At 37.9% G+C, this 24611-nt stretch overlaps 1 protein-coding gene across 1 annotated transcript in view; it reads right to left on the reverse strand.

Moving 5' to 3' along the window:
* LOC122787918 (unconventional myosin-Vb-like) overlaps nucleotides 1-24611 on the reverse strand; it is a gene marked incomplete at its 5' end in the record, with an annotated part of 1807467 nt that overhangs the window by 205739 nt on the left and 1577117 nt on the right. The window contains one exon of the mRNA XM_044054844.1: nucleotides 8752-8902. Coding sequence (XP_043910779.1) covers nucleotides 8752-8902 — 151 coding nt within the window. The remainder of the gene's footprint in view (nucleotides 1-8751; nucleotides 8903-24611) is intronic.

The raw sequence follows: 24611 nt of genomic DNA on the forward strand, positions 1-24611 counted from the left end.
CAAAATGTTTGTCTCTGACATCTGGCTTCATGAAGTGTAGTTGGGAAATCAGAATCCAAATTATGAACAGCAATGTCAGTGTCATTGTGGGTGCATATACTGCATTTCAATAAGCAGAAGTAATTTATCCATTTTATGTTGCAGTGGCTTTAAAAGGTCTTTTAAAAATTTGAAAAAGCCTTTCTTGTAATCCATATATTACAGGATGATGGGGAGCAGACAAATGTCTAATAACATTCTACTTTGTGAAAGTTTTGAATTCCTCAGGTACAAACAGTAAAAAAATCATTGCACATCCAATCAGGCAAGCCATTTTTTATACACGTGGTCAATATGCCAATAATCACCACAGAGGTACTGGCTCCATGGCACAGAGGGATCAAGTCCTGACTTCATTCAGTAACCCAGGTTCAGTTTGCAGTTTGATTCAGTACAGGAGCTGGTGCAGGGAGGATGGGAATGGATGAGGTAATACTAGCTTACTCTTCCTGCTGACAGGGATGGCATCTCAACAGGTATCCATGACCAGCAGGAAATCAGCACTGACAAACAGCATATGCACTTTTAACAGACAATGGGGTAGGCACAGAAGCATGAATGGCAAATAAGTCTGAATTGTGGGGTTTTCACTCAGGCTGCCACAATAGCTTTTGATGATTATTGAAAATTATCCATAGATCATGGTTCTCTCAGTGATGGTCCTTTCCCTACCCTGCACTCACACCAGTACTTAAAGAGCTACAATGCGGAATGAATAGAAAGATGAAGTGAAGATGTTTGATGGACAGCAGGCATCTGGGAAACATACTAGCCTTCATGGAAGTGGAGGAGCTCAAGCACAATTAGAGTTTGTGTTAAAGAGCAGGCAGATGTAGTGTGTACATGAATGCTCCTACACATTTAATGACAATATGCTCTCAAAGCACTGGCAGCAATTCCCAAAGATCCTTATGTGATGCCTTCCATATTATTTGGTTATCAATCAGAGGTTTTTGGTACGTCTTCAATTTCCTTTCTTTTTTTAAGTGGCCACAGCACAAGGCTATGGGCCACAGATTTTTGTAGATCCCAAACATCCCTTTTAAATAATAATGCCCTTGTGCATAGATAGGATGTACGGTTCTAGAGCCACACATCTCTTGACATATGGAAAATCAGCCTTTTCTATATTCTCGTGCAGGGTATAATGGACAAGGCTAAGCTTGGCTTGCAAAGTCTCACTCAGTTTTTATCAATGATCATGGAATAAATGCAGTGGCCATTTTTGTAACATGCAAAGTTGTACAAAAGATCAGTACCAATTATATACATCAAAGTAGCATAGTCCAATAGGCACTGAAGAATCAAAGCAGGTAAGCACTTCATCAGGAATAATCACTGTCTTGTTTGCCTTGAAGGCCTATTCACAACTAACTGTCCATTTTCATGTGGAGTCATTCTGTAGCAGTATATTCAGTGAATATAGGACCAGAACTCTCATTTTCTTGGATAGCTCAAAGATCCTACTTTGTTAGCCCAATAATTTACATAGATATTAAGGTAGTATTATATATTACTTATTCCCCAGGGTACTTGGTCCACAGATGTCTGCTAAATATGTGGTACAGACGCCACAGTGAAAATAGAGCAACAGTCCTGGAACACACCATTGTTGTATTTATAGCCAAACTCTTCTTAGATAACTACCATCTACAGGTAAGATTTTGACAGCCCAATCATTGTGAAATGTTTCTCCTCATATTAGTGACATAAAAATGCCCTCTAGTCATGTTAATGGAATTTATTTGATCCTGGTATGCTGCTGTGAACCATGATCCTAATCAGTCAGGTCAATGGAACAGACAGAAACCTGTAAATACTGTATCTTACTCTGATGCTGTGTGATCTTACAGTTGGGTATATTCATTAAGGGGGTGTGGGCATATGTGAAATGCTTTGGTTTAGGGTGGCAGGGCTTTTTTCCCTACATTAAATAAATGTTCAGTTTCAAGCCACTTGACAAGGTTATACTCATGGGTGAGTGGTTCAATGAAGAGTAACGCACAAAGTACTACAACCATGGCAACAGGTGCTCAAAAGTATGATCACTTCAAAAACTCCACTGATATACATTATCTTTACCCCCTTTATTATGGGCACTCTTTGCATGACACACTCACTCCATTCAACTCCTCACAATATCTCTGCCTTTCCAGCCTTTGTAGTTTTAGATCTAACTGTATATGGTTACTGCATGTGCTTTGTAAAAAAAAATAAATAAATAAATAATTGAGAGTACCAGTAGCTGCAATTTGTTTTGGCTAGGACACATTTATTGCCATTTTGATATTATACATAATATTTTGATGGAGTAGCAGTTTGAGTTTCCATATCCATTTTCTATGTGAGTGTGCTGGTCCTACTTGCTTTCGCACATACAACTCTAACATTTAGTTTTACCATTATATAAGTGACAGACAGATTGATTTTACTTTTTGCAAACACTTTTTCACCTTTATGTTTTCATTTCTTTTCTGTTTCTTTTAAATGTATCATGGAGAACATTATTTTCTTATGGCCAGTAACAGAAGTTATATAGACTGCTGCCAATGTTTTTTAGTTTCTGTCTTAACTTTACCTCTTCTACATCAGGGATGACTCGTATGATATAAGAACCATCTTCAGTAAAATGATTTAATTATGACTTGTCATTCTTACCAACTTCTTCATCACATTCTCTTAAAAGTTAAGGAATTAAACATCAACAACTTATGAAAAAACATTCTCTAAACTCACCACTGCCTGCTGGCAATTTTTTCCACAAATAAAAAGGAAAGACAATACAGAAATTATCATTGTTCGGGGAGCAGCTAAAGGATCTCCAATTACAGGACAACAAATGTACTTCTTTACAGATGAATATTAAGCCAAGCCAAATGCCAGATATAATTATAGAAAATATAAATAATCAACACCATTTCTCTCTGCATACAGAACAAACCAATTTAGGCTACATTTTATTTTATACAATCATTGTAACTTGATAAACAGATTTAACAAATTATACAATGTAAACTAAACTGCCTTGTCTGTACCATTGTGGTATAAAGTGATTTGCTTCAAGTCTGAAGTACATTATTATTAAATCCCTTGGCGCCTTTTTCTTTTTTTAATACAAGCTCCCAGAACATTTCCACAGATGAGATGTGCACGTGAGTTAAAACATTCCACTTGGGCCATACTGGCACATTTATCTTTCCATTAATTTCTAGGTTGGCCAGATTTGCTGACTGGTCCAAAGACCTTTTTCAATTATGACCAGGGCCAAGTTGGCATTACCAATGTTTTTTTTTTTTTTTTAATATGTAGCTATTACTTGCATACTGTTGCATCTTACTACTTCTATATTGCACCAGTGTGCTAAACAATGCTATAAATGGGCTAAGCACTATAAAACTTATGTATCACTGGTTTAACACACACTATCAAAAAACACTGTTGGCCAGCAGATGCGTGAAACAGTAAAATAATACTGGTACTAAGTAGTTTGCTGATTATACATTTCCTTTAATAATCAGACCGGTTTCGGCAATAAAGTATAAGCCTTCATCAGTGATACACAGCAAAAAAACCTCAGGACATTACTCATGAATATTTATAGGAATGCCTGACCAATGAGAAATGAAACCTTGCATAATTAGTAATGGTATATTCTTACTACAAAAACAGAAAAACTGATAATAAACATTATTAAGTCAGTGTGTTCATGGGTTCACCACATTACAGCCTATGATTATATAACATATAAATAGTACAATGTCTACGAAATAATAAACATAAATAAATACACCACAGATGCAGGTGTATTATATATAAAAATATGTATATAATCATACAGAAAACACAAGATAAATTGTGAAAACACAAGATAGGGTCCGGTTACAACCTTTAGTGGGGAGACCAGAGGACAGACTTAATCAAGAATGGAAAGAAGCCTTGCAACAGGCATCCATGCTATTTGTCAATATACTTGCACAATACTATGGTAGAATGGTAGATACTAATATCCGTGGGGTCAAAATTATGTGTGATGAATGCAAAAAATTTGAGTCACTTCCTACTTTCCAGCAATATATTAATAAATTATCAAAGGATTTGACAAATCATGAGACAATAACTAAACAAAGGAAAATTAGAAAATTCAATAGAGATAGCTTAGATTACCAAAGAGGACGCCCATTTGAGGTTCAAAGGCATGTCAAATTTGTCAATGCTGATCAGGGCACAACAATGGTTAGGATGAAAAAACGACCAAGGTCGATTCTCAAGACTAGTGATAGACCAAATACTAGCACTTCAGGGGAAGATTCCTACCTCACTGATTATGACAGCACTGGACACAGAGAATCCCCTATACACAAAAGAACTAATACGTCTGTCCCTTTAGACATGGTGTCAGGCGTAGAGGGGGACGTAAACACAAACATAAAACACAATTCCCTAGAGGGACTAATACAGAAATTCATAACGTAACTTGTACTGAATATTATAATGTTTTAAATTTGTCTGATGTTAATTTGTCTGATGAACAGGAACAACTACTGAATAAAGGACTTGGATATGTACCTGGGTTTTTTTCAGATGAATACCATACTGTCAATGATATTATCAGTTTTTGTCGTAATTTAAATTTGAAACTGTTTTTCCATGACAGGGAGTCTCAAAGATCCACAGAATTTAGATTTCTTAAATCTAATTTTCAGCCGCCCATGAACAAACACGTTTCTATTTTTATGCAATCAGTACTTAGGGACCTGCATTTTGAACACAAGGAATACTCCATACTGGGTCATAATTTATCACCTCAGGAAATATTGGCCTTGGAACAATTACGTCACAACCATAATATTGCAATTTTACCAGCTGATAAGGGTGGAGCAGTTGTGGTTCTTAACATGAATTATTACCTTAGTGAGGGCAGATCACAATTATCAGATACCAAATGCTACATGCATATGGAGATTGATCCCACTCCTGTTTTCAAAAAGGAAATTGATTCCTTTTTAAATTTAGCTGAGGAAGAAGGGATCATTAGCAAGACTTGCATCATGCATCTCACTGTCCAGGATCCACAAAAACAAATTTTGTATCTCCTTCCTAAGATTCATACATCACTTTCAAAGCCACCTGGTAGACCAATTGTCTCTGGTATAGGTTCATTGACTGAACCATTATCTATGTTTCTGACACAGTATCTCAAACCTTTATTGAATTTAGTCAGGGCCAGATTACAAGATACCACACAATTTTTAAAGATTATACAGGAGGTTCAGTTGGAACCCACTTGGCTTATGTGTTCTTTGGATGTCAAGGCCTTATATACAAGCATTCCACATTGGGCGGGTCTCCAAGCATTAAAATACTGGTTAGACCGATCTGCTCTGTATTCGCCTGGCTTTAACACACTATTAATATGTATGACCGAACATGTGTTAAATAAAAATGTGTTTTATTTTCATAGGGAATGCTATTGGCAGCTTCAAGGTACGGCTATGGGAGCTTCATTTGCTCCCATATATGCCGATCTATTTATGGCCTTCTTTGAAGAATGTATGATTTATGAACCATTACATAACATCTATTTGGTGGAAATTGATATCTGGCAGAGATATCTTGATGATTGCTGGATGGTGTGGCGTGCAGATGCCACGTATTTACAAGAGTTTTTGGGTTACCTCAATGGCAATGTCTGGGGTATAGAATTTACGGTGACCTATGATTTACAATCTATTAACTTTTTAGATGTTACGGTTAGTAGAAATGTGGATCAATCATACTCTCAACACTAGGACTTTCCGTAAATATCCCCAGTATAATACTTTATTGCACGCCTCCAGCATGCATCCACGCCATACAATCCACAATATTCCTAAGTCCTAATTTATGCGGATGAAACGTATCAACTCCACCAATATTGAATATGAGAAAGCTAGTCAGGATTTGTTCCAGAGATTTGTTAGCAGAGGCTATAAACAACTTGATTTAGTCAAGGCCTGGGATTGGTCAACAAGTATGGATAGGAACACACTATTGCAATATCAAACTGAGCCTCGGGAATCATCTGTATCTTCTATTAGACTGGTCACTACTTTTGGTAGAAACCATAATGCTATTCGCAGCATCATTAATAAACATTGGAATATTTTATTGGCCAATGATCAGCTAAGACCAATATTGGGATCTCAGTGTCTATTCAGCTATAGAAGAGGCAAGACTTTGGGCTCATTGTTCAGTCATTTCAAACACAAAGAAAGTGGTGGGGCCATATACCAACAACTTACATTGTCTGGAGACAAACTGCTGGGAACCTTTGCATGTGGACACTGTGGGTCTTGTAAACAAATTTGCAAATCCAAACAATTTTCTAGTCAAAACACCAGCAAAGTGTATGATTGCAAGATATTTGGCAATTGCAGTAGCAGTTGGGTGGTCTATTTGGCCACTTGTCACTGTTCTGCTTTCTATGTGGGTCAGACATCCAGACCATTGAGGACACGCATTAATGAACACAGAAGTGATATCAAAAACAAGAAAGACCACAATGCTCTTTTTCGACATACTTTGAAACATCAACAGGCCCAATACACATTCATGATTACTGACAGAATCACAGGAGATCGTAACAATACTCAAGGTTGGCATAGCATTTTAAACCACAAAGAAAGATATTGGATTACTACATTGGGAGCACTTTTTCCACCAGGTTTGAATGATCACTTATGATTAACAATGTTTTGTGTTATATCATGATTGAATGATCATTTATTACTAACAATATTTATAGTCACTTTAAGTGTCATGATATAAAATAAAATATTTTCATATTTATGTATTTCAGGTTCCTGTGGATACCCTAGTAGATGTCGGATAATCGTGATTGCTCATTAATAACCACAAATTTATTGAGAACATTAGTGTTACCAATTTATCTTGTGTTTTCTGTATGATTATATACATATTTTTATATATAATACACCTGCATCTGTGGTGTATTTATTTATGTTTATTATTTCGTAGACATTGTATTATTTATATGTTATATAATCATAGGCTGTAATGTGGTGAACCCATGAACACACTGACTTAATAATGTTTATTATCAGTTTTTCTGTTTTTGTAGTAAGAATATACCATTACTAATTATGCAAGGTTTCATTTCTCATTGGTCAGGCATTCCTATAAATATTCATGAGTAATGTCCTGAGGTTTTTTTTGCTGTGTATCACTGATGAAGGCTTATACTTTATTGCCGAAACCGGTCTGATTATTAAAGGAAATGTATAATCAGCAAACTACTTAGTACCAGTATTATTTTACTGTTTCACGCATCTGCTGGCCAACAGTGTTTTTTGGTTTGATCCAGCCGTGCAGTATCTACGTGCATAGCACAGTGTTTGATTTAACACACACTATCCCCAATATTCTCTGCTGTTGAGCCAAAACTGCTTTGTTTGTGTCCCAGGGATTTTATTTTGCTTTTGTTTACTGGGTTTATCTGACCGAGTTTAGTCAAAGACTATTTTTCAGCAGAGGCCCAGAGAGAAAAGCTTCAATATATTGCAAACATTTTTAAACAGATATTCAGTAATATATATGAACATATATTAATAAGTATACATTAAGAATTACATATTCATTTGCTAATTAAATTAAATTCATATGAAATAAAGGCAACCATTACAGTCTAAAAGACATTTGTGCATTAGTACATGTTGACTATTGAACTGAGAGAGCTAAATAACCAACTTACCTCAAACCCCCCTGCAGTGTAGAAAGAGTGCTTTTATACACTGGTCAGGCATCTTTTATATTTATATATAATCCGAAAGCAGTTTATGATGTGCTACAGTTCACAAGCACTACAGAATTCAGCACATTTCATTCAACTTTGTCTTAACATTTCCATTCTCAGACTTCATCACAAATTGCACATTCTGACCAGCTGTTATACACTTTGATGAAGAAAGGCTGAAATGCCATGAATATTAATCAAGTCCAAGTCAGATGGCAACTTTATGGATTACTAAAAGCAAGTGCAATATGGAATACCACATCATACTTTCAATTAATATTGTATACACACTATGCAATGCATGTTACATTTGCAATAAGGTGATTACAGAAAAACAATGAAGATTTAGCTTAGTATGTTATTGTTTTACTATTAATTTACAATCAAGCACATGTATTTATTGGGTTCCTAATGAAACCAATTACTTTATAACGGACCGTCATTAGTGCTATCACAAACACAAATAGTTAAATATGAACAGTAATGAACATGTAAATAAAATCAACAGCAAAAAACCCATTTCTGCAGGTAGCTGCATCTTCTACTACCCCCCCCCCCCCAATTACTTACATAAACCAGGCCTGAGATTGTTTCATCTTGGGGAAAGAAGACATTTTAGGATACTGCAGAGTCTATCTTTTCTTGCAAAACCTCTTTCCCAAATTAGTGGATGCCCAGAAGAGAGAGACAATCACTATTGTGCCAAATAGAAGTGTGGCACGCCTATTTATTGACCTTTATCTGTGACCTGGCTAAACCAGTGAATTCACAAAAAACACTAATATAAATGTGTGCATGTTACCTTCACTGCTCCAAAGCACTCCCAATGATCTAGGAAAAATACCATCCCACTATACAAAACCTAATAAAAATATACAAACTTGTTAAAAAAAAAAAAAAAAAAACACTGCCAAAAGTACCTATCATTTGCTGCACCTCACTCTCAGCAGCACGTATCAGTTGTCGATAGATCTGAATAGCAAGGTCATTGAATACCCGAAAGTGGTTCGTCAGGTCAAAGTTCTTAAAGCACTGCTCTTTTTGTTCAGGTGTATTAAGTTTACTGGAGTCCTGCAATGATAAAAGAGGAATGGTCATGGCAAGTGATCTATGGCAGGTGTTTCAGATTATAATTAAACTTCTACACAACGTGATACAAAATATTTTTGTATTTTTTTGACTTCCTGAGTATGACTACCTTTTCTCTTAGGCTAAGCAATTTTGTCACTTCTTATTAATCTTCTGGATATCTTTATAGTTGATCATTCATGTGGACTATGCAGTTTGGGAGGGCTTCCACTCTTGGGCTGGTAAGATTTATTTCTTTCTTAGTATGAAAGTAACAGCTGGCTTGGCTGAGGATGAGATGGTAGTAAAGATCCAAGGACAAGCACAGGTTAGATACTTCAAGCTGTTCAGAATGCCTTGATCCAGACCCTTGAATGGCCTTGCCTGCTAGATTTATCAGGCGAGCAGCCCTCTATTAGTGGCTTTGAACCACATATAAAAATACATCTGAAATAAAGCATTAAGGTAAAATGTTTGTTGTATCTTAAATGCAGATATTTCAGTGCCCAAATTATTAAACAAAGTTGAGCACCTATAAACACAAAGTTAGATATGTTGGTGAATTTGCTCTATTACTTTTTGCACAGTTTCTTCACTACTTGAAAATGCAAATTAATCAAAGACACACGGGTGTTACCACTACCCTAATGATAACACAAGAGTCAGGCAAGGTCACAACATCGATACAATATTTGAGAATATCTACATACTTACATTTATTAGCCAGGATTTTGAAGCTAAGAATTTTAACTTTCAGTAGTATCTTGTAAAAGAAAAATCAGTAGAAGATTAAGAATGAGTTTGACTGCTCCACAAACAAATCAGAATCCTATCCTCATCACCACTACAACCCAATGTAGTCATGTGGATTTTAGCTAATAAGGACTCTAGTAAGATAAGAAACATATCCATCAGCTGCAAGTTTAATTATATACATTTGTTCTTTATGGACAATGAAGAGAGAGACTGAGAACCGAATGGAAGAGCCCACAGAAATAAGTGAAAGACTAAAAAGCGCTCTAATGCTGCAGTCAAAACATACTCCATTAGTACAGTAACTACAAATGCATGTTGCAGGGAGGCAATACTTTTCTATCCCCTTAAGTAACTGTAATTACCACTGTTATTTAGGAGCTCAGGTGTCCACCTAGATTACAGTAGAATGTACATGTATTTTTTATCATATATGTTAAAATGGCACACAGAAAACTACTGCATAAAGATGGGCTAAGACATTACTCTATGAGCGCATCTTTAGTTAACATTGTTTAGACAACCAACAGACTAATGAAACAAAAAAATAAAATAACTGCAACAAGCAGACCAGTAAGCCCTTTTGTTCAGAAGTTCATCCTATGGAAGAAAAGCACCATATGGTATGCTATTTTATTTATTAAACTATGGCCTTTTTTAAGGGGAATATGCAATCTGTATTTTTTCTTGCCCCACCCCCACCCTCAAACACACAGATTAAATTAAAAAAACTGACAAAATTATCTTAATTAATATCTTTACTTGCTTACTTTTGCATCTTTGTCTTGAGTTTAGGCCCCTTTCCTGGGACAAAAAGCAGAAAAAAAAGAAGATATACATGGAAATGTCAGGCAAGTCGACTCCCAAGACAGCCCTCTGTAGTGGGCGGGACACAACATACTTCACTTTAGCACTGTTCTAAAACATTTAAAAACTCTATATTAGCAGGAGCATATCAAATATACAGTCACTATATACCAGTGTTATGAGGAATGTGGTCCCCCACTTCCTAACCATGTCTCAAATCTGGATCCATGTGTAAGAAAGTTTACTAAATGTATTTCTTAACCAAGTAGCCCCTCTGACTGTGAAGCCCTTTTAAAAGTGAGACCTAGTCTGAATCAACTGCCTATTGAAATGTCAGCACTCAAAATGCAGAGTGCCAGCAAGCCAGAAAAAAAAAGACCAAAAACCCAGGAGAGCAGTGAATCTGAAGAGCGCTCTTCTCCTTTAAACTTCTTTTTTGCAGGGGAGGCAAGATCTCCTGCACCCCCTGATGTGGAAGGCAAGTCCCCCACTTCCCCCAGCTTATATATACCAACTGTGAGATCACAGTACCACAGAGAAAATGGAATATCTTGAGAAATAGCCATCTTGGACTTAGCATATGTAAGTCTGTTTCTCAGCCATTCAGTCTCCTTGTTTCTGGATTTGCTGCAGTACGTCTTGACATTTCAAATGGTTACCCTAAAATCACACTATGATGTAAAAATTTCTTATATAAGATTTATATGTGACTTATCCTCAAAGTAACATGTCAATATATCCTGCCATAGTAAAATGGAATAAAATATAAATGCTTGCAACAAGCTGAACTGCTGCACTGCATCCATGCATTCACATAAATCTACAGAGTTGGGAGGTAACTTGCAAGGAATCTACTACAATCATGTCTGTATCAGAGAATGGAAAAAAAAAAGTGTAGGAGGGCTTAAGAAATGGTATAAAATCACAATCAGGATTTTTTGAGGATTATTTGCATGTCTTAAGTGAGGGGGGACATTTTCCTTATCCATTAAGTAACATCCTATGGCTCAAAATACAGAAGGATGCATCATACTGGCATATATAAAGTGGACCAAATACACAACAGAGATGTGAAGTACTCTTCCTTCCAGTAGATGTTTGATCCCACTCCTATCTCTGCCGAAGTCATACCCTATGGTTCCATTTCCTGAAGGAATCACTTAGCTGCCATCAGAATATTTTAGCAAAGGATAGTATTCCCTCTTGCAAGCCCTCAAGCATTCTCTGGAAGATGCTAGAGAATATAATGTGGAACTTTGCTAGAAATATTAGAAAAACTAGCAATACTGTGCAGACAAGAGCTAGTCAAAGGCTATTACAAGAAGAATATTTGGCTTCACATGAAAGTGAGAATAATAATTAAATTAACTGCCACAGGAAAGCTTTGGTAATTTGACAATGCCAGTGGCATACGCAGTTATTAGTTATGGACTCTGGCCTTGCCTTCTGACTAGGCAAATATCAAGGCAGCATGCAGCTTTTACAGTTCTCTAGTATTACAGGACTAAAAATAAAAATGTGAATTACAGTTTGGATGACAAAAAATAAAAATCTGGAAAAATGTGTATTAAAGTTTGCAGTACTGACACTAAACTGCAGCAATGATAGAGAAAATAAACAATCCAATCATTTTTTCATATTCTAAAGTAATCAATGTATAGTTTTACTGATAATAGGTAAGTAAAAAGTACAGTTTTGTACCTACCATAAATGTAGATGTCCGATAGGTATGCATCTGCAGTCATATCATATGGGTTTGTCCTGCCTCAGGCAGCCCTTCGGTCGGCCGGATTCCAAAGTCTGGGTCTGGCCTCAGCTGATGTCGCACTTTCCCCGACGTCAGAGCTTCTGGGGTATAAAGGCATCAGCCGACGCCATTTTCCTCAGTGTTTCTTGCCCCAGATGCCAGGTGCCCTCTAGGAAGGCTAAATTTGGATAAATGCTGAAAAATTCCAAACAGGAGCAAATTATATACATATATATACAAACAAACAAATACACCATAATAGATTCCCCCAGCTAGCTGAAAGAGGGGTAAGCACCCTAGGAATACCACAGAGGGGAAGGAGGGTGGGTAATCCTGACTGCAGATGCATACCTATCGGACATCTACATTTATGGTAGGTACAAAACTGTACTATGTCCTTCAGGGATGCATCTGCAGTCATAACATATGGGTAGAATACCATAGCCAAACTGGGGGAGGAGGTACTAAGAGAAGGATGGTGTAGTTAGGATCCCCTGCAGAATTGCAGTTGCAAACCCTGCTCAGGATCTGGAGTATAAAGGTAGATTGTAATGCTTGGCAAATGTATGCACGGAGCTCCAAGTAGCAGCTTCTAAAATGTCCTTGGTAGCCACCCCTCGTAGGAAAGCTGTAGTGGTGGCTGTGGCCCTTGTGGAATGAGGCCTGATATTTTCAGGAGCTGTCTTTCCATGAAAGGAGTAGCAAAAACGAATGCAATTTCCTATCCATTTTGAAATTGTCTGTTTGGAAATTGCTCTTCCTTGCACCTCAGTTGCATATGCTACAAAAAGTTGGTCAGTTTTTCTGTTGGTTTTAGTTCTGTCCAGATAGTAGCGTAGTTGTCTGTGTATATCCAAGGTGTGCAAAAGTTTTTCTCCTTTGTTCTGTGGGTTAGGGAAGAAAGTAGGCAAATGAATAGCTTGGTTCAAGGATACCCTGGATACCACCTTTGGCATGAAAGTAGGAGTGGTTCTCAGTGACACTCTATCCTGGTGGAAAATAAGAAAAGGCTGCACTGCCATTAATGCCTGTAACTCGGATACTCTTCTTGCTGAAGTGATTGCCAGAAGAAAAGCAGTTTTCCAAGATAAAAACTGTAGGTCTGCTGATGCTGCTGGTTCAAAAGGAGGTAGTGTCAATTTTTCCAGCACAAAATTGAGATCCCATGCAGGTAGAGGGGGTCTCCTTGGAGGTTTAACATTTTTGATCCCTCTCAAAAATTGTCTAAGCAGAGGGTGAGAGAAGATAGGTGGATCCATATTGTATTCTGCTGAAATTGCTGAAGCATGAATCTTAATGGAAAAATAAGACAGGCCATTGTGGAACAATTCTGCTAAGTACTCTAGGATGTGTGCTAGGTTTGCCACTGTGACCTCTGTGCCCTTTGATGTGCTCCAAATGAGAAATCTCTTCCATTTAGCTGAGTATGTCTTCCTTGTGGAAGGTCTGTGAGCCTCCAGGATAATGTCCTTCACCCTCTGAGATAAAACAGTTTGGTTTGGTTTTTAAGGAATTTTTCAGGCAGTTAGTTGCAATGTTTTCAAGTTTGGATGCAGGGTCTTGAAATTGTTCTGCGTTAGAAGAAGAGGCCATAGGGGAAGAGGCCATGAGTTCGCCTGAGACATGCTTCTCAGTAGCGGATACCAGTGTTGTCTTGGCCAGTCCGGAGTTATTAGTATCACCTTTGGCTGTTCCTCCCTGATCTTCAGTAGAACCTTGTACATCAATGGGAGAGGTGGAAAGGCATATACTGTTAGGGCATTCCAGCCGAAAGAGAGAGAGTCCACCCTCCAGGCTTGTGGGTGGTATGTCCTTGAGCAGAATTTCTTCAGTTGGTGGTTGAGTGGGGAGGCGAACAGATCCATCTCTGGCATTCCCCATTTCTTTGTTATGAGTTTGAAGATGTCTGGATGCAGCATCCATTCGTGTGCATCCGTGGTAGTTCTGCTTAAGCTGTCTGCTAGTGAATTTTCTTTTCCTGGTACGAATTTGGCCTGCAGCTGGATATTGAGATTCAGGCATAAGTTCCACAGATTCATTGCCATCTGGCATAGTGGGTAGGAATGTGTGCCTCCTTGTTTGTTTATGTACCACATGACCGTGGTGTTGTCTGTCCTTATTAACAGATGTCCTTGCTGGAGGAATGGTTTGAATGCCTCGGTTGCATGCCTCACTGCCAGCATTTCCTTTTGGTTTATGTGCATGCTTAGCTGCCCTTGAGGCCATAGGCCTTGGATGCATGTGCTCCCCATCCTCGGTCTGAGGCGTCCTTGGTGATGGTCTGCCTTGTTTTTGGTTTGTTGAAAGGCAACCCTCTGTTGGTTAAGTAAAATAACCAAGCCAGAATCCCCCTCGAAACAGCAGCTTTAATGGAGAACAAAATGACAAATTCAGACTTAGCGTTTTCTCCCACAAACGGGCATCATCAGAGTAATGTATGAATAAAACACAATTCAACATATACTAGATAGAGATGTTAACGCCCCCTACATAATCCAATAGTCGAAAAGCACCAATAAATACAAACACAAAATAAACTCCACTACACTTCTTTAAGGAAATATGCACAACTTAAAAACATTAAACCCAGCTATCAAGACTATTAAGTGTGTTACTATGTTAAGACATAATGTCTATATTAAAATAGTTTTGATAAAACTATATATATTTTTTACATTTATGTCAACTAACTTTCTTTAAAAACATTCAAGAAACTAACATAAAAATTATTAATATTATAATAACCCAAGATACCACAAACCAAGATATTACATTCATTGTGTGTGTACATACAAATAAACTCTACAATTTATATACAAATATCTACATAGTTAAAAAATTCTTTATAAAAAAATGTTTTAATCAATTCACAAAGTAATTAATTGAAAGTACTTTCTAAATTAAATAAGACCTGTACTTCAATATACTATGTAAAGAAATGTGTTCATTAATGCCAGGGCTATTCGAGGCATTCAGCCTCAATTGCCAAAGGCATTCTTTAACCTCTAGCAAGGTCTTATGGTCACCTCCTCTATCATTGTAAGGTACTCTGTCCACCACGAAAAACAAAAAAATTTTAAAATTGTTACACACCGTGCTGTGCATATAAAGTGCATTAGTGACTTTTTTGTTTTTTATGTCCCTATTATGTTCTAAGATCCTCAATCTTAATTTTCTGATGGTCTTTCCAACGTAAAATGTTGGACAGCTCATGCACGTTGCCAAATATATGACCATTTTTGTATTACAATTGCAGTAACCTGCACATCTAATGGTCTTTGCAAAACTATTTACTGCAACGTATGGTCCATTGTTAATATATTTGCACACGCTACAAGTGCCACACTTACTCATCATAGATCGTTTGTATAAATTCTGATTTTCATTAGATTCAAACAGTTCTTTCAAACTTTTGCCCTTACTATTAATAAAACTAGGACCATAACCAATGACCTTCATAATGTCATTGGTGAACACGGAACCCCACAAATCACTAATGATGTTCTTAATCTCAGCACTACAAGAATTATAGGACAAAATCATGGCATTCTTGTGGTCTTTTGAATTCGAGGTAACTATTTGACTTTTATCTAAACCTGCTTTTAAAATAGGTTTATAACTAGTCATTCTTTTTTCTGTCACATCAATCATAATAATATTAATAATATCTATGGGATAACCTCTTTCAGACAACATATTTGATAAATTTTTAATTTATAAATTAAATGTCTTGTCATCACTAATTAAATGCGACAATCTAACCATTTGGCCTTTAATTACGTTCTTCTTCTGGTACAGGGGGTGACAACTTTGAAAATGAAGTAGGGCATTAGAATAAGTTTTTTTACGAAATATAGTTGATGTTAAACTACCATTGTCATTGTCTTTAATCAGCTTAATGTCCAAAAATTCACATATGTCATTATGAATGTTGAATGTAAATTTTAAAAAAGATGTACTTAAATTCAATACATTCATAAAATCATATATTTCATCGTCACTCCCCTTCCAAAATATCAAAATGTCGTCCAAAAAACGCACATAGAGTAAAATATTATTCCTGAATTGTGATGAAAAAACATTTTTACTTTCCCAGTCAACTAAAACCAGGTTAGCATAAATGGGGGCACATTTAGCCCCCATAGCTACACAAGTAATTTATTTGTAGTATTCTGCTTCAAAAAGTATGTAGTTGTTGCTAAGAATCATATCCACCATTTCAACCAATAAATCTACCTTAACAGTGTGATGTTCACCATAAATTTGCAAACTGTTTCTAAACATCTCTAACCCTAAATCCTTTGGGATAACTGAGAACAAATTGACTACATGAATAGTCAAAAATTTGTAATCAGTGTCCCATTTTTTATTCCTAATAATGTCCAGACAATGCCATGAGTCTCTAAGCACATGTGGTATATTGTTTAACACAATCTTACAATGGTAATCCACATATGCAGCCAATGCTTCAGTTTTTGACCCTCTGGCCGAAACTATCGGACGAAATGGTGGATTGGCAGTGTTTTTATGTATTTTTGGTATACCAAAAATGGAGGGAATAATAGGTGATGTCACTATCAAATACTCATATTCATCTTTATCTATAATTCCCTCCATTAACCATTCATACAACTGCCAATCCAATCTGGTATATGCTGCATTGACCTCGAACCTAGAGACTCTTTGGTAGGTGGTGGTGTCATTGAGAAGTGCTAACATACTAGCTATATAATCAATCTTAGACATAATCACCACCCCCCCACCCTTGTCTGGTTTCATTACTCTATATCTATCCGATCCAGTCAATTCGTGTAAACAAAATCTTTCCCCTTGTGTTAAGTTGTCAAAATGCATGGGGAAACCTTTTAAACACCTTCTAATTTGTGCATCACACATTTTCTCAAAAACATGAATTATTGCATTGTTAGGTGGAATAAATGTACTTCTCCTTTTTAACATAGGAAAGTGTCCAATGGAAGGGGTACCCAAACTAGAAAAATATAGCTTCAAATTCAATTGCCTAGTGTACAACTTTAAGGACACTAAAATCTGAGCTATATCAGGTCTATATGATGGAACAAAAGAAAATCCCTTGAAAAAAAGATCAAAATAATCATCTGAAATAATCAAATTACTATAATTGTGTATATTAAAATTACCTCTCTTTATAACATTATAAATTTTAACCTGTTCATCTCTTAATAATATGTCATCATCATGTCTAACATTTGCAACACATTGCACATCAACTTCTGATAAAACATTACTTTCAGAACCAGAATTGTCCAATAGAGCAACCAAGTTGCCCATAATGTCCTCCGTCACACCTGGGGGGCAACAGTCTTGCTCGTTAAAAACTTCTAGGCTGTCATCAAATAACCCTGTAGTAACAGTCAAGTCAGAACCAAGAATGTCCTTCGCTGATCTTCCTAATAATTCCAATTGTTCCGTCTGTTCCAACCCTGGTTCTGCTGAAACCTCTTTCTCTTGTCCATATTGTGAACCACACCTGGGTTCACAAACTGACGCTCGCGAATGCGTTGTGAACGCCTTAAGGGTTGCGGTTCTAAAAAACATTCTTGCTCTTCAAAAACATCATTCATATCATTCATTTCGTTAACCACAGAACCAAATGATGCAAAACGTTTATCACTTGAATGCGCCACCCTATTGGTTGTTGACGCACCCTGCCCTAAAAGTTTATAGGCTTTAAAGTGTGAGTATGCCCTGTTTTGAGCATATTCTACTTTGTCCCTATTAAGCTTGTACAGTTTGTTGTCCAAACCCTTCTTAACAAACAATTCAATGTCATTCAAAATGCTATCATATTTCTGCTTGTTGAACTCATAGAGCAAGTCTTTAGTAATGTTACTATTTGAAACATTTAGTTCATCTTTCAATTTGTCTAATTTAGAACGTTGTTACGGACTATTAACTTCATAAGATTTATACCTGTTGTGTCAAACAACGCCAACAGTTCCTGAAATGTATCCGTATTTTCCTCAAAACCCATAGGTAACCGGAACACCCGTAACCCTTTAGGCACTTGTTTTAATTCAATCGATCTCTGCAGGAAAATATTGTCCATCTGAAGGGATTTGAAGCGTTTAAGTTTCTTCTCAAACTCATAAAACTGTTCCCTGAGCGTACCATTACCGACCGCCTTCTGAGTATCCTGGTTCAAACATAAACTAGGCGGATCAAGCATATTTGAAAAAACGTCAGGACGTAAATTGGTAGTCCTTGTTCGATTGCCATCTGGTGGAGAAGAAATAGCATTGACAGCATTCACCATACCTACACTGGTAGACGGGGGCGTGTGTAATGTGTAAATATCAGCCATTGAGTCAGTTAATGTTGCTTCATCGTCCAAACAATTTTCGCTAGGATTGGATGATCTATTGTTAGCCTTGTCTCTATGCTGTAGAACTTTAACCAACCTGCTGGTAATGTCCACATATTGAGTCATTAACTCCTCCATATTGTCCTCCAAAAAAATTGCGGCAAACCGGCAGAAACTCACTTGGCGTACACAGATATCGGTAAATCCAACAGTTAGAACACACAGTGGTTAAGTAAAATAACCAAGCCAGAATCCCCCTCGAAACAGCAGCTTTAATGGAGAACAAAATGACAAATTCAGACTTAGCGCTTTCTCCCACAAACGGGCATCATCAGAGTAATGTATGAATAAAACACAATTCAATATATACTAGATAGAGATGTTAACGCCCCCTACGTAATCCAATAGTCGAAAAGCACCAATAAATACAAACACAAAATAAACTCCACTACACTTCTTTAAGGAAATATGCACAACTTAAAAACATTAAACCCAGCTATCAAGACTATTGTGTGTTACTATGTTAAGACATAATGTCTATATTAAAATAGTTTTGATAAAACTATATATATTTTTTACATTGTAAAAAAAAAAATTTTTGTTTTTCGTGGTGGACAGAGTACCTTACAATGATAGGGGAGGTGACCATAAGACCTTGCTAGAGGTTAGAGAATGCCTTTGGCAATTGAGGCTGAATGCCTCGAATAGCCCTGGCATTAATGAACACATTTCTTTACATAGTATATTGAAGTACAGGTCTTATTTAATTTAGAAAGTACTTTCAATTAATTACTTTGTGAATTGATTAAAAAATTTTTTTATAAAGAATTTTTTAACTATGTAGATATTTGTATATAAATTGTAGAGTTTATTTGTATGTACACACACAATGAATGTAATATCTTGGTTTGTGGTATCTTGGGTTATTATAATATTAATAATTTTTATGTTAGTTTCTGGAATGTTTTTAAAGAAAGTTAGTTGACATAAAACTATATATATTTTTTACATTTATCAAAACTATTTTAATATAGACATTATGTCTTAACATAGTAACACACTTAATAGTCTTGATAGCTGGGTTTAATGTTTTTAAGTTGTGCATATTTCCTTAAAGAAGTGTAGTGGAGTTTATTTTGTGTTTGTATTTATTGGTGCTTTTCGACTATTGGATTACATAGGGGGCGTTAACATCTCTATCTAGTATATGTTGAATTGTGTTTTATTCATACATTACTCTGATGATGCCCGTTTGTGGGAGAAAGCGCTAAGTCTGAATTTGTCATTTTGTTCTCCATTAAAGCTGCTGTTTCGAGGGGGATTCTGGCTTGGTTATTTTACTTAACCACTGTGTGTTCTGTTGGATTTACTGCAACCCTCTGTTGGACTGGCAGGCCTGAGCCCACCACAGGAATTCCTTTTGAAGGCATGGAATGATTGGCATCATGGTTTCTAGACTGCGACTGTGTTGAGACCATACATTCCTTGGGTACCATTGCAATTTTCTCATATGCAGCCTGGCATGTGGAATCAAGATTATGCAGGATGCCATGTAACCCAGGGCCTGCAGGACTTTCCTTGCAGTAAGCTGAGTTTGTCTTGTCAAAATCATGAAATAATCTGGAAGTTGTTTTTGTTTTTCTTCTGTGAGAAAAGCCATCTGAGTGATTGTGTCCAGATCCGCACCCAAAAAGGTTATCCTTTGGGATGGCACTAGTCTTGACTTTTGGATGTTGACTGTGTATCCCAAGGCCTGTAGCAGGTGTATGACATAGGCCAAGTCCTTTAACAATTTTTTCTTGTTGTCCGCTTGTATTAGGCAGTCATCCAGGTATGGATAAATTTGAATTCCCTGAAGTCTGCAATGTGAAATTACTGATGCCAGGCATTTTGTGAATACTCTGGGCGCAGTAGATAAGCCAAAGGGCAATGCTGAGAATTGATAATGCTCTGATCCTGCAAGAAATCTGAGGTGTCTTCTGCAATCTGGTCGGATAGGGATGTGCAGGTATGCCTCCTTGAGATCCAGAGTCACCAGCCAAGACTCCTTGCCCAGCATGGGAAGAAGTTGCTGTAGGGTCAGCATTTTGAATTTTGGCACAATGAGATAAGTGTTGAGCGCGGACAGGTCGAGAATAGGCCTCCATTGGTTTTCTTTTCTTGGTACCAGGAATAATCTGGAGTAAAATCCTTGGCCTTGTTCTATAGATGGTACCCTTTCTATAGCTTTCATCTGAAGTAAATTGCTGATTTGTCTTAAAGCCTCTGCCTTCTGGTTTGCTGGAAGGTTTGGCATTCTACCCCTTTTTGGCAAAGTGTGGAAGTAAAACCTGTATCCTTTGTCTATTGTTTGCAATGTCCATGTATCCTTTGTAATGCAATGCCAGTTTTTCGAGAATAAAGCCAGCTTTCCGCCCAAGGGAGCTTCCAGTTGATCCCTGGTAGGCGGAATCAGAGTCAAGTCATTGGGTCTGTCCTGTGGTAGTGGTTGTAGTTGTAGCTGTGGCACTATTCCTCTGGTTGGCAGGCTGCCACTGACGGCCCCTGTAGGCACCCTTTGATTGACCTCTGCCTCTAGGGTGTCTGTTCCTGCCCCTCTGTGCTCTGGAGGTGTCTGGAAAGGACCAATTCTTTGTAGGCCAGTTTCTGCTGAACCTCGGAGGTTGGACCTGCAGGAATTCCTTTACTGTTTGCACAGATTTTGCTTTTTCTTCCACCTTCTTTAGAATCTCCTGTGCAGGGGAGCCAAATAAATTTTGTTTCTCCATTGGAGCATCCAGGAGTTTAGCCTTGACATGGTCTGGCAAAGATTGCTCCTTCAGCCAGGCATGCCTACGAATTACTGCCCCAGTCATAGCTGATCTAAATGAAGCCTCCAGTGCATCATAGCCACATTTTAAGAAATTATTACTGACCTGCTGAGAGTTGTGTACCAAATCCTGAAGGGATTTACGGTCTAAAGGTTCAGGAGAAGAAAGCTTCTTATTCAGCTGATCTAACAAAAATTCTTGGTACTGTATCATATGGAATTGACAGTTTAATGCCCTGGCAGAAAGAGTAGCAGATGTATAAACCTTTTTTCCCCATCTCTCTAATGCTCTAGACTCTCTTTCAGAGGGGTAGGGGTTTTTTGGCAGTAGCAGCTGCCACCCCTTTAGGGCCCTGAGAAATAGTTTCTGGGTCTGCAGCATGGGCTTTATACAGGCGGAAGTGAGAATCTGGGACCCTGTAATATCTGTCAGGTTTGGCAGGGGCTGGGGGAAGAGAATCAGGTGCAGTACTGACATCATTGTACACATCATCAATTACAGTTAGAACAGGTGGTATGGCTAAGGGCCTATGCTGGGGCAAATGCAAAAAGGTCCTTAATCTTTTTCTAGAATCAGAGAAATCCTGACCCTGCCATTGAAAGTGCTCCCTCATGGAGTGTAAAGTCTCCCCAAAGGAAAATTCTTCAGGTTTTGAGGCCGAAGGAATAGAATCTTCTGCATCTGAATCCTCATAAGGCGAGTAGGCCCCTTCCTGATGGTCTGACAAATCAGATCCATCCGTGGAGTAATCTGAGGAGAGAGGTTCAGAGGGATCAGTCCTGGGTCTTTTGTCTGGAGGAGGTTGGGAGGCCCTGTCTGGGTGAGGTTGGGAACCCCTAATTAAAGATATAAGGTCCTCAGAAAGACTGAGAATCTGAGAACTAGAGGAAGGCCTCTGGGAAGTAGATTTGGCAGGCAAAGTTTTTGAAAGTTTGGCAGCTTTAGCCCTGGAGAAGGCCTTAATAGACATAGAAGCTGGGGGCCTAGCAGCCCCACGTGCAGGGGTAGAAATGTCCAAAGGTATGGTGTCGGACAATTCTTGAGCAATAGCTTCAGTAGGGAGTTCTGAAGCCGACTCAGCCGGGGCCTCTCTGGCCTCGGTGGTCGGAGGTATGGTTTCGGTAGTAGTAATAACCGTGGACTCGGTTTCAGCCGAAACAGAGACACTCGCGGTAGACCTAGCCGTGGTTTCAGCCGAAACCGCGGGCCGCGAGTGTCAGTCCTTTTCCTTGCATTTTTTGACCATATGCGAAGTCGGAGTCTCCGATGGCATTTTATAAGCAAAAGCGGTTCCAAAAAATTCCTCTGCAAACTCCGACCGACGTCTAAGAGTCCGTCGGTTGAAGGAGGCACAGGCTAAACAAGCTGATACGTCGTGGTCTGTGCCTAAGCAAGGAAGGCAGTAAGAATGGAAATCCTTATGCGGTATTTGTTTCCCACAAGTTAAACAATTATTTACTTTGTCTGACATCGGCTGAGGCAAGAAAGAGTTCCCCAACGGGGTACTTAGCTTTTTTCGAAGTCTTCGGTAGCTGAAATCTCTGGATCTGACCGACCGGCACTTGCAAACAGCTTCTGCTTCGGGCACCGCACAGCAAGAAAGACTGGGGAAAATGGCGTCGGCTGATGCCTTTATACCCCAGAAGCTCTGACGTCAGGGAAAGTGCGACATCAGCCGAGGCCAGACCCAGACTTTGGAATCCGGCCGATGAAGGGCTGCCTGAGGCAGGACAACCCATATGTTATGACTGCAGATGCATCCTTGAAGGACATCAATATATTAGGCAAGTTGTTTTGACTACATTAAGTAAATTTTCAGAACTGGTTACTGCAAATGAAAATGCAGCAATTATGACAAAAACTATTTTTTTTCTTTGCAAAATCATTTATAGTTTATGTTCTAAAACACAATATGAGCTTGACTGAAGAACATACAGGTTATACAGTGATATGAAATTAGCATTACTGCCTTACAGCAACTTGTTCTTTAAATCACTTCTCAGATGAAGGTATCTTTCTTTGCACAGTCTGCACATCCTCACAGCACCCGCATGGATTTTTTCCTGGGAAATCTGGTTTTCTCCCACATCTCAAAAATGCGTTAAGACAGCTTAAAAGAGTTTTAATTAATGGCTCTGTTGCTGGAAGTGCCAGGAAAAAGGGAATAGGAAAAGCTGTAACTTTTTGCCAACTTACACACACTGGTAGGGATGGGTCTCTGCCCATAATCAGACATGTCCTTGCCAAAGGCAATGATGCCAAAACTGAGATCATCATTTCTGTTAGCATTTGGGCATTTAAGGGGGACCACAACTAATGATGTATGGTGACAAATATAATGTCAGTAGCTCCACCCACTCCCTGGCATTCAAGGCAACATGCATGATGCTGTCAGGTGCTTAGCTCTCCCCCAATACGCTCTTGTAACTCACTAGTGGTGGGGTCCCAAGCCCCTAGGGACAATATTGGGGACATTAAGATAAAAGAAGGAGCTACAGCAACAGCCTTAGAAAGCAACTGATGGTTAAGCTGATGGGAATGCAAAATGCGTTTAAAATAAAAAGATACATCATAGCTGAACTAGTGTTCTTCCAAATGAGCACACAAGTGTCATTTAAGAATGTGTGTGTGCACCCTGCAATTGTCTGGCACCTTATTTAGGATAAATGTATCTGCCTTGATCCCAGAGACTACCAGAGCAGCCTCTAGTTCCCCTGCAACCCTAAACTAGATTAAGCAGATAGAAAATGAATGAAAGATCAAGTCATTTAAAGAACTAATCAGCAAAATCAATAAGCAGATTTCATTCAAATAATTCAACAAAAGTATACTAAGCATATAAACATCATAACCAAAAGAACAGGTTAAAAAATAAAATTTAAGAGTATGAAACAAGATCAAGAGGAATACATTTAAGAATAGCTTGCAACTTGTAAGCTCAGAATAGTGTGTCCAGATGCAATATGAGCCACAGCAATATTATGAATGAATCACTGGCTCATGGAGCATTTTCATCTAGGCCAGACTTAAACAGTGAGAGTAATGTTATAAAGAACAAGAGACAGATAGGAATTAACAGCAGCAACATGAAAAGGGAATTTTAAAATTAAGGAATGGATGATATCTATTTATGCAGATTACCAACAGAACGTACTGCAAAAATGAACCCAAGTTTGACAGTTTGCTATTCAATCTTAAATTATATTTTTTTGTTTGTGTCCAGCAAAACCTAAGGTAATTCAAACATATAGA

The sequence above is a fragment of the Protopterus annectens genome, chromosome 13.part0 (genome assembly GCF_019279795.1).
Source record: "Protopterus annectens isolate FY-2018-M chromosome 13.part0, PAN1.0, whole genome shotgun sequence".
NCBI classification, from domain to species: domain Eukaryota; kingdom Metazoa; phylum Chordata; order Ceratodontiformes; family Protopteridae; genus Protopterus; species Protopterus annectens.